The following is a 27,467-nucleotide window of genomic DNA, read 5'->3' on the forward strand; positions in this document are numbered from 1 at the left end:
TGCTCTTTAACCTGGTCATATCACAGCAAATTCACTAGGGTGGGGAAAGCATTCTTTTTTTTTTGGTTGCAGGCCAGTTTCCATGGCAGTGGGAAATGACTTCCTGAGCAATGTACAGCTGCAGGCGTGAGGTGGGGTCTCTGTGTATCTTGGCTGCTTTGTCATGATGAATTCCTGCAGCACTGGATCGTAGCAGGCACTTGTGTTGTCAGGAGCTGAACAAGAGAAGAGCTGGTCTGCACCTCACAAAACACAAGGTTATTATTATGCCAAGAAATAACTTCCAGAAATAACTTCCAAGAAATAACTTCCAATTAAAAAACAAAACAACAACAACAAAACAAAAACAAAAACGTAATGCGTTAGCTCTTCAGTACATAAATTGCAGGCATTGAGTCCCTGTAGCTGGATCCACTTTTGTAGCTACAGATCCTTTACAACACAGGGTAGAGCTGGACTTTACAGATCCTCAGGATTTAGCATAATTACCAGGAAAATGCCTCACCCAGGGTTTGCAGAGTCCTGCAAGTGGGACATGATGTGAACTGCAACCATCTGAACAATTCAGGCATTTTATTTTGCTCTGTCTCTAGTTAGAACTGCACCTTTCTTTTGTTGGCCTCAAAATAGGTGTTACTGTGCTAAAAAAAATCAGCATCAGGAAGAACACTTCCTGCTGTCCTTGCTAGTTTCTATTGCAAGAGCTCAGCTCTCAGCTCTCTCAGAGGAAGGCCCTGTTTCCATTCCTTCCCCTTCCAGAGATGACAGAACTCTTCCATCTATGGGGGCTTAAAGTTGCATTCTCTGCTTTCTTGGGATACTTTTGTTGCGTGGATCTTTGTGAAAATTGGAACCTCTGAGGGTTCTCAAACTAAGCACCTAAAAGGTGGAGGAGCTGAAAAGTCACAGCCATTTCTGGAAGTTTATTAGTTCCTTTGTTCTCTCTTGTTTACACTTTAGAAATGAAATAAAGCAATAAAAGAAGTAGGTTTTTTTATTTTTATTTTTTAATAGTAGCAGATACTGGAGAAATAGATGTATTTCTTACATTCATAGGGCATGAGGGTGTATTTCAGGTATGGTTTGTATCATGTTGATGTAAAGGACAAATCTTACAGAATCGGCCTTGTCTGCAATGAAGAATATATTGGCAAAGATTTAGTTTGCGTGGGAAGCTGCAGGCTTTGCTCTGTTTCTCAGGAGTAAAAAGTCTTGTACAGCTGCTGGCATTTTTGAAAGGGGAGTCCAAAACCACTTCGCATCCTGCCCAATGATGTAATGGGCGCGTGGATAGAGGCTTGTTAGGGCATGCTCCATGCACTCAACAACGAGGGAAATGTCCTTGTTAAGGCAGATCTTGGTCAGTTTTTCTTTCTTTGCTGCATCTGTAAAACTCAAATAAAAGACTGTTCAGTGACAGGAAAAGTGACTTTTAACTCTTCATCCAACACTGATCTGTGCGGTTTCACTAAGGAACTGGTATTTGTTGTTTCTCCCTACAGAAGAATTCATAGCAGTTTCTGGGGACCAAGTACCCCATCCATAATGATGTTGTGATATAGTTTACTCCTGAGCTAGCCTAGTTACCCTTTACTATGGCATAGTCATGGCACAACTGGGTTTGTATTGCAGTGACAGTAGCTCAGAATAAACCTAACTGTGAAAAAGGCCAAGGGAAACAAATGCTGTGGTGCTTGTAAATGAGTCTCTCTTAGTAAGGAAATTGCTTTGCAGAAAGCTGTGAAATGCAGTTGTAAAGAAGAAACTTGATGGGCAAGAAAGCCCAAGACAAACAGTTTCTGTTGAAGCAGGCTTAAGCAAGTAGTCTCTGTCAGGCAATTCCTGAATGGCTTCCTCACCACTGGGGTTAGCAGAAGCAAAGGGAATTTATCCCTATTTGATTATTGAATAAATAAATAATAATGACAGAAAAACACAGCAAGCACATTGGTTGTTTACATCATCAGATAAATGTTTTTCTGTTTGGGAGTTTGCTCAACAGCTACACTCCAACACAAATAATTAATCTTTAACTGAGATTTGAATAAAGTTTCCCTGAACGGGTTTTTTGTGTGGATAACCATATTGTGATGCAGAGGCATTTGAAGAGTAACTTTTCCCATGTAGTCTCTTCAAAAAGTCAAAATGATTAGAAGATATAATGCCCTTTTGCAAGGCTTTCTCAGCAAGAAATACATCGATTCTTTTTATTCAAATGGCCTCACCTTTCTGAAAATACTCCTCTCCATACTGCTTTTTAGTGCTGGGAGGAAGCTGATTCCAAATAATCTCCTTCTCTTTCAGAATCTTTACTGGACTGGATAATGGTGTTTTGAACAGTCCAGGTTGAATGCAAGAAACATTAACTCCAAAAGCTTTCATATCTCTCCTGCAAAGACAATGCAACAATTTAATCTCATTAGACATTCTTATTAATATTGTGGAATTATTTTTTTAAATATTTTTGTATATTTTTTTTCTGTACTAATACTTTTATTTCTGGTTTTACATGGCACACCAGCACACAAATACTGTGAGGCACGCACAGTTGTGAACTTTGAACCTGTTATCTCAAAATGAAATAGGGATGAACTATCTTACCTGTTTAACAGAGTGTGAACATATATAGGCAGTGACTGTGCAGTAGCTAGCATATTGTATTTCACACCCTATTTCACCTTGCAGTTGCTCATTAGTTATCTGACTTGCCTGTAAGACTGTCTGGCTGCCTAAACGTAAGTATCTAGAGACGTTTCACATGTCTTAGTGAGTCCTTCTTAACCTCCATCTGATGCTCTAGATTGGTACACATCCTTTTGGTCATGTCTCCTATCTGTCAGCCCTGTGCAAGTGTCATGGATACCTCCTGGTATCTAAAATGGCCCTATATATTTAGGCACACAAATTGTTCTTTGTTTTACATGAAGAAGCCATAGTGGTCTCCAGAATTAGTGTGTTATATTCTCTAGATCTCTCTAATGATTCGTATTGTTAAGAGAAGACACTTTGGAGAACAAAGCTTAGACAGAAATTAATATCGTGCAAAAACTCATTGTATGTGGTTTTGGTGGTGGTGGTGCTTGTGGTTTTTTGTTTGTTTGTATGTTTTTCCTTCCCTCTGGATGGGCTGCTGTTGGCAGTTTCCAGTTGCACTTTTAAACAGGAGAATGAGGTTCATACTGCAGAGACATCTCAGTTCCTTTGAGTCAAACCTTCTCTATAATAAGGCCCCTGTGCACACTGAGGTAAGTTAATTATGAATATTCAAGAGTACCAACTACACCACAGTACCACCTCAGCACACCGTATGTGCCAAACCGGCTTTGTATCCCAGGCTTCAAAAGTGACATAATATATGCTGAGAAAAGGCGCTTTTAAAAAGAATTATCCCAAAGTGTCTAGTATTTTTCAGTTTTATATCAAGTGCCAGGCTTGTAGATCAGCTTCTGTTCTGCATGTGCTGATTTTCAGTTAGTCTGTTAGCCTAGGAAACAAAGAGCAGTCTTTCCTCACAGTATGTTATACCTTAAGCTGTCATTAAATCCTTCTACCCCAAACTTTGAAGGGCAATAACCTCCACTACTGAAGGCTAGGCGACCTCCAACACTGGATACGTTTACTATCCTTCCCTTTGCTTGTTTTATCAAGGGAAGCATATTTATTGTAACATTTATGAGTCCAATTAAATTAACTTCAATTGGTTCTCTAAAGTGTTCAATATCCAACCAGTCTGTAGGAGCGGATGGCCCCATAATTCCAGCATTATTAATAAGTCCCCAGAGACCTGCAAGGAAAAAAAAAAAAGAACATTAGGAAGCAAATTTTTGCTGTATGTGGTAGAATAATTGAACTGGGTGAGACTTCACAGCAAGTCAGTGATGGGTCAAAAGGACAACAAATCTGGTTTGGCCTTACTCATAGCTTTTCATGGGGAACAAGATCACTTTTTGCTGGAAACCAAGCACAGTTTTAAATAAAAGCAATCTGAATGATTTATAAGCATTTTTATGAAAAGAGGAAGGGTAACATGGAGATTGGACTTTAACCTTAAGTATAATCGGTACTATGGCACATCATAATAGACCTGATTTAAGGCTCAAAGTTAGTAGAATCCAGCCCGTGAATCTTGTGCCTTTGTAAACCCTACTATACTAGTCCAACTGAAATCAATTAGCATTGGTAATAGGAGCAGCAATTTGTCTTGCATGACTTATTGGGTCAAAAAAAACAGGATTTTTTTTTTTGTGTGTGTGGCCTGCAAAGCAGTATTTCAGAGTAGTTACATCTATTCCCTATAGTTTTCAAGAACATATATTTTTTGCTATCTTAGAGTGAGTGCTTAGAAGTCATGTATTAAAAATTTTCACATTTTAAAGTAAGTATTCTTTAAGCTTGTTAAGCAGAAATTTCTTTCGTTTTTTCCCTAGCCTTGTAACATAGCACAGGAGTTGCTGAGCACTCACACCTAAATCCAGAAGTGCATGCGAGTGTAAGCATCTAGATGAAGGTTCCAGGAACTGGATTTCCGTTCTTATAATGATATGTCAATAAATCTGACTTCTTGAGGAAGCATTCACAGATACTTAGCTGTCACTAACCACTAAGCAGATGTATAAACCCTGCCTCTAGTGAGATCTCCTTCCATGTTTCTGGAAGGCAGTAAGACATCCATACACACTTGTCAAGTGTCAATTAGAGTAAACTGTGAACATAGCATGGTGTTTTGGGGGAAACTTTATTGCAATTGTTATTATTATTAATTTATTTTTAATTTTGGAAGGCAGATATCTTGGCACTTACCTTCTGACTGAACTTCAGCTTTGATCCATGCAGCCACTTTCTTAATACTGTCTGAATCTCTCACGTCCAGCAGCACTGTCTGAAGTTGGTTAGAGGTCTCAGCTTTTAGCTCCTTGGCACCTGTTTCAGTTAGGCAGCTGGCAAAAACACGGAATCCCTTTTTATCAAAAGTCTTTGCTGCCATATTCCCAAAGCCTGTGTCACATCCAGTGATGAATATATATTTGCCATTGAGATTTGTAACCTTCATCCTGTCTCTTGCCCTCCAATGCCACCACAGAGAGATGATGCCAAGGAAGAGTACTACGTAGAAAAGCATTTTTACTGAAGTTGTTTGGACACGTTCTTCTGAAATGAAAAACAAAAGTTGCTAGTTATTAAGGTATAGTTGGTTGTTTTTTCCCCAAGTTACATGTCTTTATGAATGTTTATGGAAAAAGGTTTCCAGGAGATACCTAATGCAATTGGCTAAGAAAATAATTTGAAATACATGTAACAGTGTGCAGATCTTTACAACTGTTACTTATAGACAACCCATCTCTGCAGAGCAAGATGCAGTGAAGTTGCATGTACTACAACCAAATTTTCTTTTGGCAAAACTTAATTTAAAAAGAAATTGCAAACACCTGTCATGTTTTTAGTCCCCTATATAGGAACAGGAATACCACTGTTATTTTCTGCACATAAGAGCTGCTTTCTGTTCTGACATGTCAAGTTTTTATTGTGTAATTTTTAAATTAAGGTATATATTTTATATAATTTTAATTTATAATTTACTAACAATTTTAATAGTTTTATAATACTACATTATTTTTATTGCAAGTACTGTGGCTGCTCATGGTGCTTCTCTACATAAATCGGTATGCTGGTGAATGATAGCTTCTTGTGCTGACTGGTATTGCAAAAACTGCAATGCAGAGATGCTAGTTTTTGTTGCTTAACTTCCTCTGCAGCATCAGTATAGAAGAAAGTGTGATGAAGTAATTAGGCAGCTGCCCACCCCATGTGGTGTTTCATGGTTGCTTTGTTAAGACAAGGAAACTTTTCTCTGCATATGCAAGCATTGCAGACCAAGCAGAGGGAATAGTTTCCCTTCTCCTATGGCAGCATTAAAATTACCACTCTACCTTTCTTGCCTGCACCCACCCTATTTGCTACAGCTTGGTGGCAGGCACAGGCTGGCTCCCAGAGCATGAGGCAGACCTGAGGCCTCGCGATGCCTCAGCTCCTGCGGGAAGGCCTGGGCGGCAAACCGGGAGTGCAGGGGAAGAGACTGCTGGAGCAGGGGACGCGGTTCTGCTGCAGCTGTGAAGATGTTAACTAAATAACAAGTAGGTTAACATAAGGAAAACATAGTATGGGTTTAATCTTTAATTAGGTTAGTAAATAAAAATAAAAGCCGAATTAGTAAAGCTGGTGGAAGAAAAGGCTCATCGAGGCCTGTTTTTGCTACAGGAACAGGCATGTCTACAGACATGGGATTTGGACAGTGTGGTAGATGGTTAACTTCTGGTCCCTGTGGTTGTTAGTCAGTGGGCTGGTGGGACTTCATATTAAAATACTGAAGTGCTGAAATTGCAAGGTTTTCAGTCAGAGTACTTTGTTTCCAACTCCAGCCTGCAAGGGAGACCGAAAGGTGCTGCACCTGCCCTCAGTTGCAGGATATGGCGGTGTAAAGATCTAATTTTTTATAGAGGCCACAAACCAAAGAAGAACAAAATCAGAAGGCTAATCAATAAAAATTATATATATTTTTCTAGTTTCAGGGGGTGGGGGGGGGTGGGGGGGTAATGAGAGGCCCTGGGTCAGAAGCCCTGAAGGCATTTTGGAGAAGTGTTTGGGAGAGCTGAGGCACGCAGGCCAGACAGGCCCATGAGGAGGCGCCATCTTGACAAGAACCGCTGAGGTAACCAAGGAGCCTGGATGCGGGGGGAGTAGGAGGGGAGAGGCACTCTCAGAGAGGTCTTTATGAAAGTTTTTATTTTTATTTCAACACATTGAATCACTGTTTTGACAAAAATTACCTTTTTTTTTTTTCCTGTCTGATGTTTTTATTTGCACAACAGTTTGGAATGGAGAATCACAGAATCACACAGAATCACAGAATTTCTAGGTTGGAAGAGACCTCAAGATCATCGAGTCCAACCTCTGACCTAACACTAACAGTCCCCACTAAATCATATCCCTAAGCTCTACATCTAAATGTCTGTGGAAGACTTCCAGGGATGGTGACTCCATCACTTCCCTGGGCAGCCTGTTCCAGTGCCTCACAACCCTTTCAGTGAAGAAGTTCTTCCTAACATCTAACCTAAAACTCCCCTGGCTCAGCTTAAGCCCATTCCCCCTCGTCCTGTCACCAGGCACGTGGGAGAACAGACCAACCCCCACCTCGCTACAGCCTCCCTTGAGGTACCTATAGAGAGCGATAAGGTTGCCCCTGAGCCTCCTCTTCTCCAGGCTGAACAAGCCCAGCTCCCTCAGCCACTCCTCGTAGGACTTGTTCTCCAGGCCCCTCACCAGCTTCATTGCCCTTCTCTGCACCCGCTCAATCACCTCGATGTCCTTCTTGTAGCGAGGGGCCCAAAACTGAACACAGTACTTGAGGTGCGGCCTCACCAGAGCTGAGTACAGGGGGACGATAAAAAATACAAACGAGAAAAAATACATACAAACGAGAAAAAATACATACAAACTTTAGTCAGATCAAGGGGGTGAATGAGTGGCATATCCTGCTTCTAGTATGTTAGTATGTTTCAAAAGCAGATGGTGAGAAGCTAGCTATAGAAACAGGGCAAGTAACCAGAGGTAATTCCCTCACCCCGTATCTCCCAACCTACTTGCTGGAACAGCTCTAGACATTGTTTTGCAGTTTCAGGATAGCATATTTTTGTGGCCAAGAACTAAATGTGTTATGACTTGGTGACATTGAGCAGACTTAGACCATGGGAGGAGAAATGTTTGTTTCGTTCTGTGTGCTAGCCTCCCACCCAAAGGTATCCACGCCTGGCAATTACCCACTTGGACTTCATACTTTCCATAGCAAGAGAAGATCACCTTTACACAAACATCCCTATTGTGCCCAGAGGTACTTTCCTTATTTCACTGTAAGGGAAGTATCAACTATTTGCTGTTTCAGTGAAGAAATGTAGTCTGGTTGCAAAATAGGAACGTTGACTTCTTACCAGCAAACAATTCTTTGCTTGCAGCTAAAGCCATAAAAGCAGGCATCAAAAGAGGAAGACTTGCTCTTCCCTTAGGTGCAAAAAGGAGGTTTTTCCTTTGTGTAGAATACTTGCTAAAGGTGCTTAGAAATGGCAGTAACTTTTTCAAAATTTGTGCTAAGTTGAAAGAGGTAACGTACATAAGCACCTCGTGGGATTAACATAATTTCCTTTTCAATAGTGTAAAACTCAGAACAGTAAGCTCCATGTAAAATTCACTTTGCCTTGTACAAGGTGAATACTAAGTCATGTTTGTGTAATTGCTGCGGTGCCAAGGAAAGAATGAAGAGACAGCATGGGGGTACCTGCCAATCTGACCAACTGTATGCTTATACTGACAGTTCCTGCAGCTTCTCACTCTTCCAGTCTTTGCCCTGATCAGAGTTCCAGAGAAGGGACTCTGTTTTCTTCCAGCCTGATTTTTTTATTTGTGTCCTCTAAATATATTTATTACTGTGATAGTTTTTTTTTTTTTTTTCAGACAAAATTGATAAGTAGTATGCAATGACTACTCCAAGAATGGATGTGGAAGTCAGGTGCCTAGTAATTCAAGCTGTAAACTGCATGTACTTTAATTAAAATGTTGCTTATTTAAAAACCAGGGTACAAGAAAATAGATTCAACTAGCTTTATTCAGTATTCATTTTACTTCAACTTCATATTATTTAGGTGTAAAAATGATGATAACACGTAGAGCAAAACAACAAATATAATTTCAAAGACCTGGAAAAATAAAGATGCCAACAAATCGGTTTGCTTTGTTTTTCAAAGGGCATACAGATAAAGCATAATGTGGAAGCAGAAGTGTACTATGATATTGAGATTTGCTTTAAAATTCTTGCAATTTGAAGTGCTATCAGTGTATGTGGCACAGTTAAGATAGGAATTATACTCAAGTCAAAGTCATCCAGTTTTTGGCTCCTCAGCTCTGGGATCACTGTACATTAGCTGCAAAAATTAATTTGGCTATGAATGGCTACGAAATAAATTAATGAAGCGCGAGAGCTGTCTGCTCAATGCCTTCTGTCCAGCAGGCTAGTCCAGACTGCTGTTCTTGCATACAGACTTCAGCACAAAACACTGAAATAAGCTGATCATCTGGAACCTTAGCCTGCAGTGACAGACTGAATCTGTTTACCTGGTAGAAAAATGTAACCACCTGCTCCTCCATAGCTGTCAGCATACAGAGCTAAATTTCTGGGTATTTTGCGGAAGCTTTGGAAGCATTTGTGTGGTTGCTGCTACTACCTTTGTTCAATACTGCAATAAAGATCAATGGGTTGTAGACTGCAGCTTGGAGCAGAGGAGTACTCTGCCAAAATAGCACATGGATTTTCATTTCTTACTGAGAAATGATCTGTCCAGGAATATCTAAGATTCATTTTTATTCACTTGTTCCTGCAAACTGTTGGAAAAAAATCCACAAAAGAGAGGATAACTCTGACAATATACTGGCCTAAACAGCCCTAAAATTCAGGGAAAAAGCAATTATTTAACTTCATTTGGCTCAATGAATTTTGATATTTTTCTTCCTGTGCAAAGAGGTATTAAAATGATGCAAGCTGTAAGGAAAACGGTTTCCCCTCAACTCAGACTGTGACTGAGGGGAATTATTCTGATGGTATTGCTCATGTTTCATGAAGTAACTAATATCTATCATCTATTTCGGCTCAGAGATGTTGTATGTGTTTCCTACCAAAATAGGTGGGAGCATCTGTTCTCAGTCTCCTGGATTTACTGAAGTCCTGCTCTCTAGTTTTTTAATTCAGTGACTAATTCTTCTTTAATTGAAAGGTCTCTAGGGCTGAATCTAGCAATAGAAACTTGAGCTTGAGTTTTCCCTTCCCAGGACACTGGAAGGAGACAAAGTGCAAGAAAGCTTGAGAAGATGAGGTGCATTTGGCAATTTTTCCTCTAGAAGTTGTAAAACAGGAAGGTGATTGTGTGGCAGTGGGACCAAAACTGAGTACTGTATTTTCTTCACCTTGCTATGTTTTCTTCCACCTTTTCCACTCCTGTATCCTGCACTGCAAGTAACTATTTTTCTCTATGGCTCTGATATGTGGTGGACAAGATAATTAGTACCATAGTATTATCTTAGTGTTATTCTCAAGGCTATGCTGTGTACTTTAGTAGAGATGTAGATGACTTTTTGTTATGAAAATGGGAGATGACACCAGGTTTGGGTCTGGTAATGCTGTTGTTGTGTGCACTGGAATGATGCTCAAAAAGGGAAACAGCTCAGGTGAGCTAAGTTTGATTCTGATGCATTTATGTGCATGAGGACCTTTCATGGAAAGTTTGAGAGTACAGAACTAAGGGGAGCCAACAGTCACTAAGATAAAGGTAATATCTTTCCATGTCGTTTTGTCAGCCAAGGCTCTCTGTAGTGAGAACTGATTTCAAAGGGGAACTAAACCAAGTTTGCCATTTACCTGTAAACCCTGCAGGTGATGTTGGCTGGGGCCGCGACATTGTCCCTTATTAAAAAGTCCACAGTGGGCTCATCTCCAGTGAGAGCTCACTACTGCTCAGTAGTTTCCTTGCTTTTAAATGTTCATCTTTTAAAGGAAGAATACTAAAAATGTATATGTCCTGGAAACAGGCAAGCTATGTGTTAGAAAACCGGGATTCTGAGCAAGTTCTCAATCTGAACTTAGCATAACTTCCAAACCAACTTTTGTACTATTCAGCTGATGTTGCTGCCTACAGCAAGGACAGTAGTTTACACCGAATTATTACATGGGTAATAAAGTAATTCTATACTAATAGTGATAAATAATGCAGTAATAATCTCTTCCAATACATTCATTGTGAACGTTTTTTTTTTATTATTTATTTATTTTTTTTTCCAGAGAACTGTCTGGTCTCTTCATGTATAATTGCTTTCCAAGTAGCCTGACTTTATGTTGTGAGATTACATTAGTCAAATTTAAACCCTTCATTAGATGTCAATGAACTGTAACCAGTGTGACCGTGTGGTTATTGACCCAGGTGCAAATAGCCAATGCCCAATTTAAAGATTCAGTCCTGCCAAATGGGTTAGAATAATGAAAACATAATGGGAAATGGTTGGGTGCTTCACTGACTAATTGAACAGAATTCTTCCAATTTGTTCTACAATAGGTGTTTTTTTACAGCCACGGGTGAGTAACAAATATATCATGTTTAATGTTTCAGAGATAACTGATGGAACTTTCTGAACTGAAAGGTGCCTGTATTTTTCCTTCAAAATAATCTAATCCAAATGCTAAATTTTTGTCTGTACAGTTAGTGCTTTTTGAATGGGACTATTTGAAGAACAAGACATTCAGGTCATATTTTGAAGCAAAGTGTCTTTCTGCATGTATGCTGTCATTAATATCTGAGCAACATAGATTAAAACAAAAAAAGTGGGGGGGGGGGGGGATAGAACTTTTTACAACCAGCGTTCAATGCCCTCTACAGCATATATTAATTTATCACTGTTTGCAAAGTACTCTTTTTAAAATCTGGATTTTGAGTTCCTTATCCATTTTTGTTTATCAAAAAATCCTGTGGTCATACCTTTACTGGCTAGAGTAAAATGCAATTTCACTTCAGTGCTGTTTCTCATATATTCTCTGTTGCTAGTTTTTATTCTGTATACTCAGGGGCAGATGAGATTATCTAATAATCTTCAGTTATCTCTGATTTCTATTATCTACATAATTCTTAATGGAGATATCAACATCTGTATTTTTCAAGATGTTGTAAGTGGTCCCCAGATAAACGTCTAGACCCTAAGGTAGGTTATTTTAGTATTCTAATTCATCTTGCTAATCTTCTATATTAATATAAGGTAATAAATGATGCCTGCTGGACAGGATAGTATGTGGATAGTATTTGATGCGTTGAACTTCAGAAAATAGAGCAAAAAATGTTTTATTCCTGAAATATTGGGCAGTCACATTTAAAAAAATTTAAAAAAAAATTGAGATAATTCCAGAAAGTTTAGCCCTAGCAAATGTTTGTAACAAGAATCCCTACTCTAGTCTTTCATCTTTTTTTTCCCCTATTTTTTAAAACTGCATCAGAATTCAAGTTTAAAAGAGTTGTGAGATACATCATAATGTTAAAATACAGTGTCAGAATAAGCACTGAAGTGAGACTACTCAGCATGATGACAGCACTGAAGGGACAGACTGATTTTTACAGTGTTCCACTAAAAAAATAATATAGATATTATGATTTCATAATAGATATATAGGTATATAGGTATAGATATTATGATTTCAAAGTCAAGTAATAGCTGAAAGATGATGAGGCAGAGAATGACTTTGCTTTGCTGAGCTTTTGCCTCCTTCATCAATTTACAGTATGACACTTCTTTATCTTTCTGAAGCAGGAATGCACTGTATTTTTAACCACTTCCTAGATGGGAGACAAAATCAGTACTATGCTTGTATATAATTTAATTTAAATCAGGTTTATAATTGCTGTGAATTCATGAAGTATTTTAAAGCTGCTAGAATGTGCATATAAATACCACCCTTAAGGTTTAGATTCATTTTGTTTGCAGAAGAGGAAGAAATATAATTTCTTTACTCCAGCAGAACACTTGTTTTCATAATCCAGGTAACATTTCCAAATGCGCTAACTTCAGTGTAAAATCAGCTGTTTGTCTATTAGGTCAGCTTTCCCTATGCAGTTCCATTACTTGTGTGCTATCCCAAGCAAAGCAGTTTGTACTAGAACTGGAAACAAATGATGGCTTCCTGTAAAAGGACAAATTGCTGGTAAAATTATCATTGTTTGGAGAAGGAAACATGAGTGAATGGTTGAAATTTGTATTTTCTGTGTGTCATAAATTCAGTCATAGACACTTTAACCATTTGAACCAGAAATCTGTAAATAATAAAAAATCACAGTCTTATTTTTCTCACACTCATGGCTTTCTTTATTTTTTTATTTTTATTTTTTTGAACATGTCCTTCCTAGAAACACATACCTAGTGTTAAAAAAAACAGTCAAGCCTTAAGATCAGTTGCATATTTAAGCTGTATTTTCCTTAGAATCACTTCACTGTGAAGGGTTCCTCACTGTTAAACTTATGTTTTGTAAATGTAGCAGAGTCTTTGTTTACAGATCTCTAGCTTGAACCTCACAACTAAATTGACACTTAAAAAAAAGTCTTGACATTGTGACCAATTAAAAAACTGCTAATGTTTTGCTAGCTAATAATCTTTTTTTTTTTTTTTTTTTTTTTTTTAAGAAACTTCTGGAACTTTAGGATAATTTGAGAAAACAGTTTTTGGAGATCTGTTTCAAACTATTTCAATTTATCAGGCACTGCAAAAGGCAGGATGAAGAAAACAGATCAAGCTTTGTATTTTCACTGAAGAAGTTAAAATACCAGGAATATAGGCTTGCTACTAAGGGAACCTACTTCTATTTCAATATAAACTGAGTTTTTCAATATAAAACTTTATTATCTGGAAATTAAGCCCTTCTTAAAACTCCTCTTCTATATGCCAGATGCAAATTCAGCTGAATTGAAATTTAATGGTTTGTAGATTAGACCTCATGTGAAACAGGGTGATGTGTATATGATGCTTTCCTTTCTAGTCAGAAGCGGGTGTTGCATGCTTTCTCTGTTAAAAAGTGTAGTTGGGAATGTGCACATGGTAGAGACTTTAACCAAGGAAATAGCATAGCCTTGTTTGGCCCATTTGCCATCTGTCTGAGAGAACAGAAAAATTATGATTAAGTTTATAAATTGTTTCACTGTATGTGGGAATGAATAAAAAACCCTGTGGTTTTACCTAGTCAGTGGCTATTGTAGTCCTCGTCAGATTTTTTGCTGTTAGAGTACTGATTTGGCTTTACCCATGTACTTAAAGAAAGAATTTGGTTCACAATCTAGGGGATCACGTAACGTGAAGGGGTCAATGTACTGACCAGTGGCTCAACAAATCCTCTCTGCTCATCAGAAACTTCCAGGCAAGAAAAACAACATCCATAGAGTAGCAATTAATGAACCAATGCCCAAATTAAGGGAGATACTGAATGCAGTTCTGCAGAGGTCTGTCTTACTTCTAGTATAATCCAGTAATATTGATAATGATATGGGTGACAGAATGTATGATATACTTATTAAATATGAGCATGACATAAAAATGGGAGAGACTGCAGATATGCAGAAGAGCAGGACTAGAATTCAGAATCATCTTAATGAACAGGAAAAATGGGCTGAAAAATTTAAAGTGCTATAAAAATCTGGTAAGAGCAGACAGGAGTAATCAACTGTGAAAATACAGTTTGTAAAGCAACTGGCTCTGTAGAAAATTGTTTGCAAAAATTAAGTGGTTTTGTGGGTTACAAACTGAATGTGAATCAACAGTGTGATGCTTTTGTGGAAAAAAAAAAAAAAAAAAGAATGTCACAGTGGGTTGTATAAACAGGAGTATAATCTGTGAAAAGTGAAATAATCCTTCTTTTTTCGGTGTTGGTTAAGACTGGTGCTATACTGCTGTTACACACTTAGCACTTCAAGAAAGACTTACTAGAATCTAAAGGAGACTAGTGAGAGTTATCAGAGATTTGGGAAGTACGGCCAACAAAGGAAAATGGAATGAAATGCTTTATTCTTCTGAAGAAGGAAACTTTTTAGTATTCTCCAAATGTATACAGCCTACCTGCAAATTGGAAGAGTATTATTTCCATATCCATGGTGGATTGCTTAAGAAGTAGGGGGCTTAGATTCTGACATATAAAATTCAGATTAGATATTAGGAAAAACCTTATTTTAGCAATAAGGATAGTGAAGCACTGCAATTGCTTGTGGAGGTCTCCATCTTTGATAAACATCCATCAAAATGACACAAGCATAATTAAATTATTCCTTGGATGTTTAGAATTAACCAAGAAAAGAGAAGGGTTCTCTCTGTTAAGGTTCTACTGGCCACTTAGCAGCTTGGCCAGGCCCTGCTCACTGCTCCCTTGTAATTGAGGCAGGATCTGTCATTTTGGGCTATAATCTACAGATGTCATCTGCATAAAAGCAGTAGTTAATTTTAATATGACCAGGGCTGTTTGCAGTACGCTGCAAAGCTCGTCAGAACCACTTCCATTTAAGGTAGGAGGTACTGAAGCCTTTTGAAGGATTTGCACTTTGGGGTGCTATGGAGATCCTTCTCCAGGATGTTTTTCTATTCTAGTTTCACTGTGCCTGGGTTGTCCATTCTGTTACAACCTGTGCTGTAATCGGGGGCATTGCCCTGGGATGAGGGCAAAATGAGGGCAAGGATGAGGTAAGCAGGAATTTAACATAATATTATTGTATGTTCAAAGGCTAACATATGCTGATACTATTTTTTTTCTCCACCCCTTCTCTTCAGGACTTTGGATTTGAGTAACTGATCAACATGTCTGACCCTGTTGTTCTACGTAGCATCAAGAGATTGGGAGAGGATAACTATGCTTTTGATTTGGATGGTAAATATAAGGAGTTTATTCTACAGTCAGTTTCAGATTTTATAAAGCATGTAAAACTGGTAGTGGGTGATCTAAGTGGAGTGGATAGTCAACAGAATACAAAGCAAATGCTCTGTAATAAATAACACTCTTATGTAGCACCTGCTGCTGTTCTGTGAACCCGTGGGGTATACTGTCTGCAAAACAACATTTCTGTAAAAGCTATGTATAACAATCCTTTCTGGGGGACGATCTTTACTTACCAGCCTACATATTCAGTGTCTACCTAGTTTTTTGTATTCAGCACTTTGGTGTACAAGTAAATGGAAAAAAAGTCAAAAGTTCTGTCTACCCTGGTTTCTAGAGCTGCTTTCATTAAACGTATAAATCTGTAGTGATACCTACAGATAGATAGATAGATCTGAGAGGCATTAAAATTTTATATTAAATATGAACTATACAAGAAAGCAAAACAATAGCACATAATGGAAGATAAATTGCAATAAAATGTAATGTACATCTGTACCTGCATCATACGTAGAGTAAAAGGGGTTCAGAAGAGGATTCCACCACTCAAGTATCACCAGGTTCCCTAAGTAAACGTCTAAGTCTGTATTTTTAAAATCCTTGCCAGCTGGGGCCTAACTCTGGATTTATTTAAGCTTTCATTAAAAACCTTCTTGCAGAACCTAACGAAATGCTCCCGGCCATGCATGAACTAGCCTGTGTACTAAACACGGGCATTATTGGGATTTACAAAAATGACCTTCATTCCCAGTTTCACTTGCTCCAACACAGGAATAGGTGTTTTTAGGTGGGCTCTGAACAGAACAGCTAGATGAGGAGTGTGCTTTTTTGTCTTAGGTTCTCTTTTTTTTTCTTTGACTCCATCAGATTTGTTGGAGCAATCAAACTGGACAATGATAAAGACTATGGAGTTTTATTTCATTTGAAAAATTTTATGACGGTTAAGAAAATCTCTGCAATAATCACTGTAAGGTCATTGCTGTAAATGTGAGCCAGAGATGTGGCAGGGCATATTTGTTTCAGAATTTCCTTGGGTTTTATGGGATTGCAGGGGGATGTTTAAGGAATGTTTGGATGTGGTACCTAGAGACATGGTTTAATGCGTAATATTGGTGGTAGGGGGTCAGTTGGACAAGATGATCTCGGAGATTTTTTCCAACCTTACTGTTTCTTTGATTTTATGATAAAATAAAAGCTGGAATGCTGTTTTTGGTGGCTGACTTTAAAATCTTCATCCGCAATAGGATGTCTTAAGGGACTGTAAGCATAATGGTAGAGTTTGAACGTATCTGGAGTATTCATTTTTGTCTTGGACTGAGCCCTGGTTGTGTTTATCTTTGTAGAGACTGACTGGCATATGCAAATATAAAAGCAGCTGTTCTTTCAGCAGATGGTACATGTGATTTTTTGGGGGGTTTGAAGTTAGGAAATGAACAAGAGCTTTGTGTGTAGAAGGTGTTATGTTCCCACCTTCTGTCTCTCTGTGCCAGCCAGACTATTCTTTTGGTTTTAACCATCCTCATCGAGTATCTTTCACTTTGCTGGGATTATTCTCCTGGAATAGATAACCTCCTGTTGAACAGAGCCAAGGTGCTGTTTTTGGTAGGAACTTCAAATCTATTGTAAGAGCTGATAAGGTGATAGCGAAGGACATGATTCTCCTAATAGCTTGAACGTGTTCATAGACAGCATTAGGCATTGAAACAGGTTGCCCAGGAAGGTGGTGGAGTCACTGTCCCTGAAGGTGTTTAAGGAAAGGTTGGACCTGGTGCTGAAGGAAATGGTTTAGTGGGTAACATTGGTGGGAGGGGGATGGTTGGACCAGATGATCTTGGAGGGCTTTTCCAACCTTAATGATTCTTTGATTTTGTGATAAAATCAGAGCTGGAATGCTGGTTTGGGTGGCTGATTTTAAAACTTGCAATCCAACAGCAGCAACTTTGGCCCCATGAATGAAGTAGAAACCAACGTGAGCATTTCTGAAAGTCTGCTCTCTTCCCAGGATACTACTACCCCAGCACATGCTGCCCTGCATCCTGGTGAAACGAGCAGCTCTCTGCATGCTGAAGCAATGCAGACCTCCCCACTTACTTTCCTTTTTCTTTTTTTTTTTTTTTTAATTTTATTTTTTTAAAGCTTTTAACTGAGGCTGCTAGCTGAAGGCAGTTTAAGTGCTTGGGACATTTTGGGTACTAGTATTTGTTGAGAGGGGGAAAAGACTGAACAGAAAAGGGTAAAGGGGTATGCCTTTTTAGGGCAGAAAACCTCATGTCTGTTCCAGCCATTTATTTAGATCTCCCAGATTGACTGTATTTATCTAGCTGTGCTGGAAGGTTGCTTTTTGTCTACTGGTTTGTCTTTTGCACTTGCTGTTTTTACTCTTTATAGGACTTTAGCAAAAGACTTTCTAGTGGGATCATACCCACTCTCCTTTTTACAGTTAGGAGTTTTTGGCCTATTAAGTGTTGTCTCTGGTTTCTCAGTTTCCTCAGAAATGCAACTGTCTTCTGCTTAATGTAGTGTGCAGTTTACTGAACTGTTAGAGCACCTTTCCCAAGGCAAGCATCAGTGCTTTAAAATGATACTGGCATTCTGCTGAGTGATTTCTTCCACTCTTTAATTTCCAGTGAGGTATTTTTCAATAACCATGTTCTGTACATGTTACTAAGAATTATCACACTCTGGGTTAAAAGTTGAACACTGCAACTGTAGGTATAGTTAATAGCCAACTTTAGTTGGGAGCCTTTTGAGTACAATTTTTCTTCATTTGATTCAAGTATCAGATTTTCTCAGGCTTCCTTTTTCTGTGTTCTCACAACAGCAGTAAAAACTCAAATTCTTGACCATGTTCTGCAGCTTTTCCTTGATTCTACGCTTTTTCAAATTGTAATTAAAAAAAAAAATAAATCAAAGATTACTATAGCTTTTTTCTTTACGGTTAATATATTATTTCATTGTCCCTACGTTATTTTCTTTACTATAAAAATCATGTTGTGTCCTGTCTTTCTAGTTTTTTTTTTTTTTTTTTTTTTTTTTAATTACAATTGTGAACTATTACTCATCTGTTTCTTTCCTTCAATTTAAGCATAGGTAATGTCATTCCAATTTTTCTTCCTGCTTAGAAACTGCAGGCCCACAACAGCTGTACCTCTGTTCCTTGGACTTTTGAATAGCATTGCTATACTCTTGTTTTCCTCTTCAGATTTATAGATTAAGGTTTATTCACCTTTGGAGTGTGCTTATTTTGCTCTCTAAATCAATGTCTCAGAATGCTGTGCTTTTTCACCAGGTACCAGGTTCTTTTGTTCTCCCCTTAAAATTTTCCTCCCATTAGCCTTTTTCAAATCTTTCAAATCATTATAGACGTCACCAGCTGCCAACCTCCAGCAAACTGAAAACAGATGTTTCTTTTTCCTTTACAACCAGTTGTTTTCTAACACCAGATGATTCTTTGTACTAATAATTTGGAATTATAAAACCTTCTGGAAAATTTCTGGAATTCATGGGATGTACGTATGTCTTTATTGAAAATATATTTTCTTTTTACCATCCCTAGGTAACAAACAGAGCAGAATAAAAGTGGTGTTGGCTAAAGCCACATAAAGTTATCTTACTAACTTCATATAGGAGATGCAATCAGCTGTTCTGCTCAGTCCCGAACTCGGACTGCTTAATTCTAATGTTGCTGCCTTGGGAAATGCAAAAACCTTCAATTGGGTAAGAAAATGACTGAGGCAGAATTTTTGGTTGCAGTGATTTCTTTGTACTCTCTCTGAGTGCTGTGAGGCAAAGTCCCTCTGTATATGCTCCTTGAGACAGACTAGTCCATGCTCTACATACATGTATTATCACTAGATGTGAAAATAGGAAGGTGACTGGTTGAAAAGCATACCATGGTTCTGAGTCTGATGCTAAGTTGCCAAGTACATGGTAAACTTGAGCGAGGTGCATATGCCATTAGGTTATCCAAACTGTGCTATCTACGTATGTATGCGTATAGAATGCTCTTTATGCATTGTCATGTCAACAGACTTATGGCAAATGTTTCAGCACTTAAGATGACACTTCTTTGGGGTAACTGTCAAGCTGCACTTTAGGTATGACATCTTTAATACCATCTCTTGAAAAGAAGCTAAATACAGACCTGTCCTGGGGACTACAGCACAATTGAATCGGGTAGCATAGTTCCATTTCTCTAAGTTACAGTTCCTCAGAGAATATCCCAAGAAAAGACACCAATGTCTATTCTTACTCTCCAGTGACACAGCTGCCCCTTTTCTGCAGGATCTGCAATCCCTAAGTTGTTGGAAGGCAAGAATGATGAGCTACAGCTCCCTCCTTTCAGAGAGCACACATGGACTGTCAGCAAACTGAACTGTTGTGAGGTATTTCGTGGTGCGACAGTGTCCAAGTGAACTAGCTCAATACTAGAAAAAAATGTTTACAATGAAAACGAGTTGACTTTTGGCAAATGTTTTTGGCGCATTTTTTCATGTGGGGGACTGAGAACTTAAGACTACTTCTTCAAGAGAAAACAGGCATATATTGATATTAACTTGCTAGGGCATTTTTAGACCCATGTCAGTTCTTCACAGAATCACAGAATTTCTAGATTGGAAGAGACCTCAAGATCATCGAGTCCAACCTCTGACCTAACGCTAACAGTCCCCACTAAACCATATCCCTAAGTTCTACATCTAAACGTCTTTTGAAGACTTCCAGGGATGGTGACTCCACCACTTCCCTGGGCAGCCTGTTCCAATGCCTCACAACCCTTTCAGTAAAGAAGTTCTTCCTAACATCTAACCTAAAACTCCCCTGGCTAAGGGGAGTTTTAGTCTTGTCCCTCACTTGATGTGTTAGTGGAAATAAGGTGCTTTATAATTTAGGAACAGTTCCCATGGGATTCCAGGGTTTATTTTTCATATGCCTGCAGAAGATTTTGTACTTGAGTGATAATTATTAACTCTGGATTTATCTTCCCCAACAGGTAACAGCTTCAAGAAATCAGAGTAAGTCGTACACAAATGGAACAATCAATATTTCTAGGAATATTCAACAAATTTTATGTAATCATATCAAATTGAAGCATTTTATCACAAAATAAGGACTATCCAAACATTTGGATGATAATTGTTTCTCTAATTGACCTCAAAGAATCCATTATTACACCGATGTTTTGAGGTGCTGATTATAAAAACAATGCGTAAGCCTTCAGATCATTTTAATCTAACCTCCACTCTAGTCCCCGTCTAAAGTTGAAAAGTACCATAAAATTACTGACTCCAAAGAAATCTGAAATGGCTTGTTTCTTCAGTAATTTTAGGCAAAATATCTCAAACAAAATGTAATTTCAGAAAACTAATGAAGAAAATAGAAGAAATGGTTTTAAAATCTCATTTCTTTGCTAGGAATTTCTATGCCTATGAAGAACCTTCTGAAAAAAAGAAAAGTGAAAAGTGAGTTAAGTTCAATTCTGTGTACTATCTTTGCATATAGAACAGAATAAATACTAAAATACAAGTTTATAATTGTATGTTTTCTGTTCTTGAAGGTCACCAGAAAAGAAAGAAAAAATTGTCCGTGTTGGCTTCTTTCAGCTGGTAATAAAATCAATGAATATAGATGTCTATATGGTTCTGTAGAATAAGTGACAATAATGTATGCGGTTGTTTTGGGGAATAGCTGTGAATAAGCCAAATTTGTAAGGAATTAAACTATTTGGCATGAGATCCTGCCGTTAAAATCGATAGGAATTTAATAGAACTATTCTTCATTTTGGTAGTTCAGTATCAGTATCTGTGTCATAAATGTCTATTACACAAGTTATTTTGAACCTACAAGTAGATATGGGGACAAGGGTTAAGTTACACATTAAGGATCTCGGTGACCTCAGTTCAATCTTATTTCTGCCAAAAACTCGCTGTGCAATCTTTGGCAGATAATTTAGGTCCCTTGTAGTTACTGTATTGGTATCATAAGATTTGGTAGCTATAGAAACTTGGAAATGCTCAACACTGTGTGGTAGGTCTAGCCTTAGGTAGTGCATTTGGTGGGTCTTGGAGACCCATCAAAAGAGATATGCAACCCAGCAGCATGCAACAATTTTTATTATTTCTATTTTGCATGTAGTTTTTGCATGTTGCCTGTAATGTGCCCAAATTAATAAGGTCCTGACTGTAGTACTGAGCTAGTGCAGTTACATCCATGTGGCAAATTTTAGCTTGAGAGAACAGACAATCCACACCTGACAACTGTGGATGTGCCCAGAGATAGAGAATAGTGGAAAAATACAAAATGCAATTTCTGTATGGCAATTGGAGCAGGAATCACAAGTCTTTCCTTCCCTGTGAACTAGCCTACACAGAACTAAGCATGTACAGAGACTTAAAACTACAGAAACCAAGAAAGCTCTGTTCCACATTGTATATTTGTTTGTTGAGCAGAAGGGTTTGAATTTTGTACCCTTTAATGCACAGCTGTTTAACTCCTGCAGTGCAATTGCTAAACACAATATTTTTGCATCAGAGGTGCTGAAAGATTAGATACCACATATCTTTGTACTTTTTGTGGCTCTTTTAATAAGAGAATTCTTAGTTTTCTTATGAATAAAGTTTGCAAAAATGTGATAGTACTACAGTTCACACTTTTTTTTTTTTTTTTCCCAGAAAAAAAAACACATTTATTTCTCTTGTATGTTGACTTGTTTTTCCGTTTATCTTGTTTCTGTCCCAACGTCCCTTTTCTATTTGTGCTCCAAATTCCCACACCTTCTTCTATCCAACACTTTATAGCACCTACAGAACCTGGACAGGTTCTTCAACAGGCTAAAATTCTTCTTCATACTCTTATTTCAAAATATATAGCGTTTGATAGTAATTTTATATATGCACAATTTGGTCTATACATTTACACGACTTCAACCTGAGGATCAGACTTCACACAGTTGTGACCAAGGTAACTTAAATCACTGTATTTTAGCTGAGTCACCAGCTGCATGTGTCAATGCTCTTGGCCCATGGCAAATGTAAGGCAATAGGGCTTAGCGCAATCCTTTTTTTACTGCATAATGAATCATGTTTCTATATATTTCTCGTAGCTTAAGAGCCTGTGCACAGTTGACTGGCTTAGCTAATGCTTTTCAGGATATTAACTACGAGAATTTGCTCTGAGACATTTAGGTGGCTTTCTACCACAGCACTCCAGACTTCTGAGAAATTGGCAAGCTCTATTCACAGGCTTTGCACATTGCCCTAAGGCTTTTTCCTTCATTCCTTCCTTCCTTCCTTTTCCCTTTCTCCCTCAAGAAATCTGCACAGCTGACTATATGTATGGATTATAATTACTATTCTTAATCTTTTAGCTACTGTCTGGAATGATGATAATGTGGAATGATATTGCACTATTAATATTATATGATAATACATTCATTCACATGATTGGATTCTGCTGTCAAATACTTAAGGGGAGCTCATCATAATTTATGAGACTGTAATTACAGGTGCAATTAGATTAGATTGGAGAGAGAGATTTGTCTTCTTTCTGTATTGAAGAAATGCTGACATTTAAGGAGAATGGTTTTGTATTTGATCCACCTGATTAATGATTTATCAGTATACAAGGAACATGGAGACTACCTCTCAGCAGAGACCATATTTTTTTTCTGTCTCTTTAGTTTCGATTTTCTTCACCTATGGAAATTTTAATGATGGCTGTTGGTAGTTTCTGTGCTATTCTTCATGGAGCAGCCCAGCCAGGCGTGTTGCTTGTGTTTGGTGCAATGGCAGACACATTTATTGAATACGACATTGAAATGCAAGAGCTTAAAGACCCAGGCAAGATATGTGTAAATAACACCATAGTGTGGATTAATGGTACAGTTCATCAGAATGAAAGGAACACCACAATAAGATGTGGGTAAGTAGTACATGTGCTTGTTTCTTCTACTGTGTTATGATGGCTGTGTTATTATGGTCTACAGTGTATTGCTACAGAAGGTCAAGCTCAGCTTTTAAAGTTTCTATTTTGTATCCATAGGGCATAAAAGGAGCATGGTTTTTGTTACAAAGGCCTGTTTCAGAGCTAAAGGGAGAGAAAGACAGCTTGGATATTGTTCATTCAGCTTTAGGTGTCAGCAAGGATATTCTTTGGTGGTGATTGTTCTGATAACATATATCCGCTATGCATCTGAAATGACTTAGATGTTTTCTGTGATGACCTACTAGGTAATAATGTCTTCTGGACATTTTTGTTAGGACTTAGGTGCTTATAGGTGCCTGATGACTTCTGAGCAAGTTCACTAAACTTTAATCATTGAAAAGTGCACTTCTGGAATGCAATTCATTTTAGCTTATGGGACATGTCTAAGGCAGGTCTGATGGACTGCCCTTTAACAGTGCCTGTTTTTTCCCATTAGTTATAATAAAGGAAGTCTAGATGAATCATTCATATATGGAAATCTGTCAAAGCCAAATTTGAACCTGTAACCATTCTTATGACTTGGTTTGCAGTGCATCGTTCTGAGAGTTTTCTAATCTCTGAGTGGTAGTAAATTAGATAATTCAAATTAAAACTCACTTGTCTAATGGTCTCTGAAATTCAGAGCATATGAGAGGTGATCCACATTTTTAAATGTAGGTGGCCGGGGCCAAATTATATCCAGACTGTCCAAACCAGCCCCTGATAAGGGGCTGGCAGTTGTGACAGGATTTGCTACAGACCTCTGTTTCTCTCAGGCATTAACTAGCCATCAGGTAGGATACATTAAAACATTAAAAATGGTAGTGGGTATTTATGATAGACACCTGGGTTATTTTCATGATGGTGTTTTGCAAGAGATCAGGTCAGGTACATAGTTTTCTCTTTTGGCTTAGAATGTGAGTATACCAAATTCGGTGGAAACAGAATAAAGCTTGTTCTTTGCAGGACATTTAAAAAAAAAAAAAAAAGTCTCAAAGAATATCCGATAACCAACAAAAAAATGTTTGTTTCAAAGAAATCTGAGTGCAATACCAGCAACTCAGTGCCCTTCAGTGATATTGGGAATAATTTAATACTACTACTTGAGCTGAAAGAGATGATCATTTCAGGTTTGCAAGAAAGTAATACTTGAATTTACTTCAACCTCCTTCATTTTGCTCTGTAAAACACTGTTTAAATTCAAGTGATATTTATTTGTATAATGGTACAAAATAAGCTAATTCAACATCTAATGAAAACTTATTGGGCAGCCCTTCCCAGAAAAAAATATCTTACATGTGTTGCTGTTGAGCATGCAGTCCAGTGGGGTTTCTCATCTGGCCCTTGCACACCGCACAGCTGCTCCAGGATGCAGTCAAATTTCCTGATACTCGCCAGCTACACACCCCTGTGCCAGAGGGAGAGCAAACAAACCAGCCCCTGCTAGCAATAGCCTCAGTATTGGGAAACAATGCTTCTGGTAATGAAACAAGCTGATTTACCACCTAACTTGACTCTAGGCTTGAAGAAGTGGCAGATTAGAAATATGTGAGAAACATTAAACAGTATCATTAACTCTTTTTTTTTTTTTTTTTTTTTTTTTTAAGGCTGCTGGACATTGAACAAGAAATGACCAAGTTTGCAGGTTACTATGCAGGAATTGGTTGTGCCGTACTTGTGTTAGGATACCTCCAAGTCAGTATTTGGCTCCCTATTTTGATTTCAAGGTTTAAGTCACTAAATAATTAAGTTTATAATAACTATGTTTCCTTTAACTGCTTAGTCAACAGCTTGCTTGAGCAGAGCAGACACTTTCAGTTCTTATCCTATCAGCTGAAATATGTTAGCTCTGACAATCTGATACCTCCTTGGATTTGTGCATGCATACCTTTGTACACAGATGTGTTTTACCCAGTGAGGTAAACGCATGCTGTTCCTTTCACACCAGAAGAATTATTTGCTCAAGTGTGGTTACTATGGAAGCCATATGCCCTCCTGAAATAATAGCTAAAGGGCATGCAGATTCCTAGTAGGCATCTCAACTGAGTTGAACACTGTGTTTCATATATAGAGATGTTATAAAAGTAATAGTGTAAAATAGTGTAAAATTGGTGTTGGAGGAGAATCACACTCTACATATTCTATAGTAGTGGTTCAAACCTTATGACTGATATACATGTAAGCCACAAGCTTGGACAATTCCTGCAGAATCTGCTAGAATCTGCTGCTTTTGAAGCTTTTTATAATCACAAAAACCATTTGTTATTCTCCTTCCTAAAAACTGAGGGCTTTGCTGAAGAGTAATGGCTGCCATCCCTATATTATTTACAGCTGTACATGGACTTTTTTTTTCCTATGGCATTCATGTAACAGCACAAGTAATTAACCTTGCATTTTCTCCTAGTCTGTCAAAATTGAGACAAATGCTCGATCCAGAGGCTTAAAAAAATGTTGGATTATTTAAAGATCAGGGGCATAAAGCAACTACTGTGTGTGTGTAGCTAGAATATAGTAAGTTATCAATAGCCAAATTGCTTTTTCCCATTTTAGCCAAATTGCTTTTCCCATTTGTTGGGAGTAGAAAGACTTTTTACTGCAATTTATCAACCACATTATGCTCTTCCCAGATATGCTTATGGGTTATGGCTGCAGCTCGTCAGACACAGAAAATCAGGAAAGCATATTTCAGGAAAGTAATGAGAATGGATATAGGCTGGTTTGACTGCACATCTGTAGGAGAACTAAACACCCGAATTTCTGAGTAAGTAATTGAGAAAAAAACACGCAAGAAAGAACATTTGTACACTTCTTTTCCAAGCACAACAGAGTGCCAATAACTAGGCATTTGACAAACGCTTCTAGTATAAAGTAGAGCTATGTACCTGGAAGCAGGGACCAGGCTAATGGTCTCCCCCATATTTAAACTGAGTGCTGTAACTCTTAAGCTACAACTATTTCCCTTTTATACCTTTTCTGTCAGTGAATTTTGTTTGCTTGTTTTTGTCACCCCATCCTGTCCTTCTATTCTCTTACTCTGTGCCCAGTCCTCTCAGAGTAGTCTCTAATTTGCCAGTGCACGCCCCTCTGAGACTCGAGATGACGGTTTGAACCCCCTCTCATGTAAGGGAAAAGAAAATTACACATACACTTTGCTCTTGTTAGCTTTTAAAAGAAAAGAACAAGGTTTACTTAATCTTCTGCTAAAGCAGGTACAAGCACCTACCTTTAGAAAAGGACCCAAGGTAGGTGGAGCAACCTTCTTGTCCTGAGTGAACATTTAGCTCTGAGAAAAATGGAGTTTAAAGCTTGCTTCTTCGCTTAGTGGTTCCTGTTTACAGGATGAAGGCAGCTGCAAGATGAATATGCCAACTCTAGATGGCTCTCTGTTCTCTGTCATGCCTGCATAATAGTAGGGACGATTGCAAAAGGTTTTTGTGAAGTTGAAGGGAATTTTTTTGTCTTTACTCACCGCCCAGTGGTGTCTATGATTTTCTGTGGTGTTCTTTTTATGAGGAGTAAATGCCAAGTGTAACTGGCTGTGAGGAATTTCTCTGACAAAAATGATGAACTGAACAGTACTTCTCTAATAAATAACACCCAGTTCTCTGTTTGTTAGAACAATACTATCTTGTGCCCACATAAAGCTTCCTGAACGCAAAACGTTCTCAAGAAGAAATATGAACCTGTTCTTCAACTCAGCACTCTCCTGTTTTCAATACAAGACTGTAATCTTACTTAATACATCGATGAGCTAACAAATCTGCAACTTAAATGTCAGTGCTGCTTGCTCATTTTTGTTCCAAGACTTCCTAGTTCTTCTAATCTCAGGGGTGAGATAGTAGCCAAGAGTGGTAGAAGTATAATGAGTGTTTTGCTTTGAGACGTTTTTTTCTGCATTGGCAGTGGATAAGTGAGGACAAATGTACTGTGCAGCTGCGTAGGGCTCAAATGATGTTAACCACCACGCCACTCTCCCCCATGTGATACAGCTGTCATGTTTTCCCAGTGCTTCCAGCAATAACATAG

General features: G+C 38.1%; 2 protein-coding genes across 5 annotated transcripts in view; one reads left to right on the plus strand and one right to left on the minus strand.

Moving 5' to 3' along the window:
* Window positions 1-1,021: 1,021 nt before the first annotated feature.
* On the minus strand, window positions 1,022-27,060 carry LOC116490708 (dehydrogenase/reductase SDR family member 9-like). 2 transcript variants are annotated; one of them, XM_032190133.1, is made up of 6 exons: window positions 26,911-26,925; window positions 26,665-26,790; window positions 4,801-5,148; window positions 3,526-3,784; window positions 2,226-2,389; window positions 1,022-1,385 (listed from the first exon to the last, which is right to left on the minus strand). In XM_032190133.1, exons 3-6 carry the CDS (start codon window positions 5,117-5,119, stop codon window positions 1,159-1,161), a joined length of 969 nt encoding a protein of 322 aa, XP_032046024.1. In that variant the 5' UTR covers window positions 5,120-5,148; window positions 26,665-26,790; window positions 26,911-26,925; the 3' UTR covers window positions 1,022-1,158. The 2 variants fall into 2 exon arrangements, with proteins under 2 accessions (XP_032046024.1, XP_032046023.1); XM_032190132.1 differs by having other exon boundaries at window positions 26,665-27,060.
* Window positions 15,358-27,467, plus strand: part of ABCB11 (ATP binding cassette subfamily B member 11) — a 41,262-nt gene continuing 29,152 nt past the window's right edge. Inside the window, exons 1-7 of one of the 3 annotated variants that reach the window (XM_032190131.1) lie at window positions 15,358-15,482; window positions 20,473-20,494; window positions 20,894-20,941; window positions 21,037-21,085; window positions 23,158-23,399; window positions 25,049-25,136; window positions 26,069-26,202. In XM_032190131.1, the coding sequence (XP_032046022.1) occupies window positions 15,407-15,482; window positions 20,473-20,494; window positions 20,894-20,941; window positions 21,037-21,085; window positions 23,158-23,399; window positions 25,049-25,136; window positions 26,069-26,202 (659 nt within the window). In that variant the 5' untranslated portion in view covers window positions 15,358-15,406. Of the gene's footprint in view, window positions 15,483-20,472; window positions 20,495-20,893; window positions 20,942-21,036; window positions 21,086-22,867; window positions 23,400-25,047; window positions 25,137-26,068; window positions 26,203-27,467 lie in introns of those variants that run through there. The other 2 variants (XM_032190129.1, XM_032190130.1) reach the window with 2 other exon arrangements.

This window comes from Aythya fuligula, chromosome 6 (genome assembly GCF_009819795.1).
Source record: "Aythya fuligula isolate bAytFul2 chromosome 6, bAytFul2.pri, whole genome shotgun sequence".
NCBI classification, from domain to species: Eukaryota; Metazoa; Chordata; class Aves; order Anseriformes; family Anatidae; genus Aythya; species Aythya fuligula.

Bases quoted from the DNA above. Each gene is read 5' to 3' on its own strand.
- LOC116490708 (XM_032190132.1), bottom strand. From the start codon at position 5,119: ATGCTTTTCTACGTAGTACTCTTCCTTGGCATCATCTCTCTGTGGTGG. The intron at 3,785-4,800 runs GTAAGTGCCAAG...TTTTCCTTGCAG, and splicing joins AGCTGAAGTTCAGTCAGAAG to GTCTCTGGGGACTTATTAAT. The intron at 2,390-3,525 runs GTATAACATACT...TTGTCTTTGCAG, and splicing joins GGATTTAATGACAGCTTAAG to GAGAGATATGAAAGCTTTTG.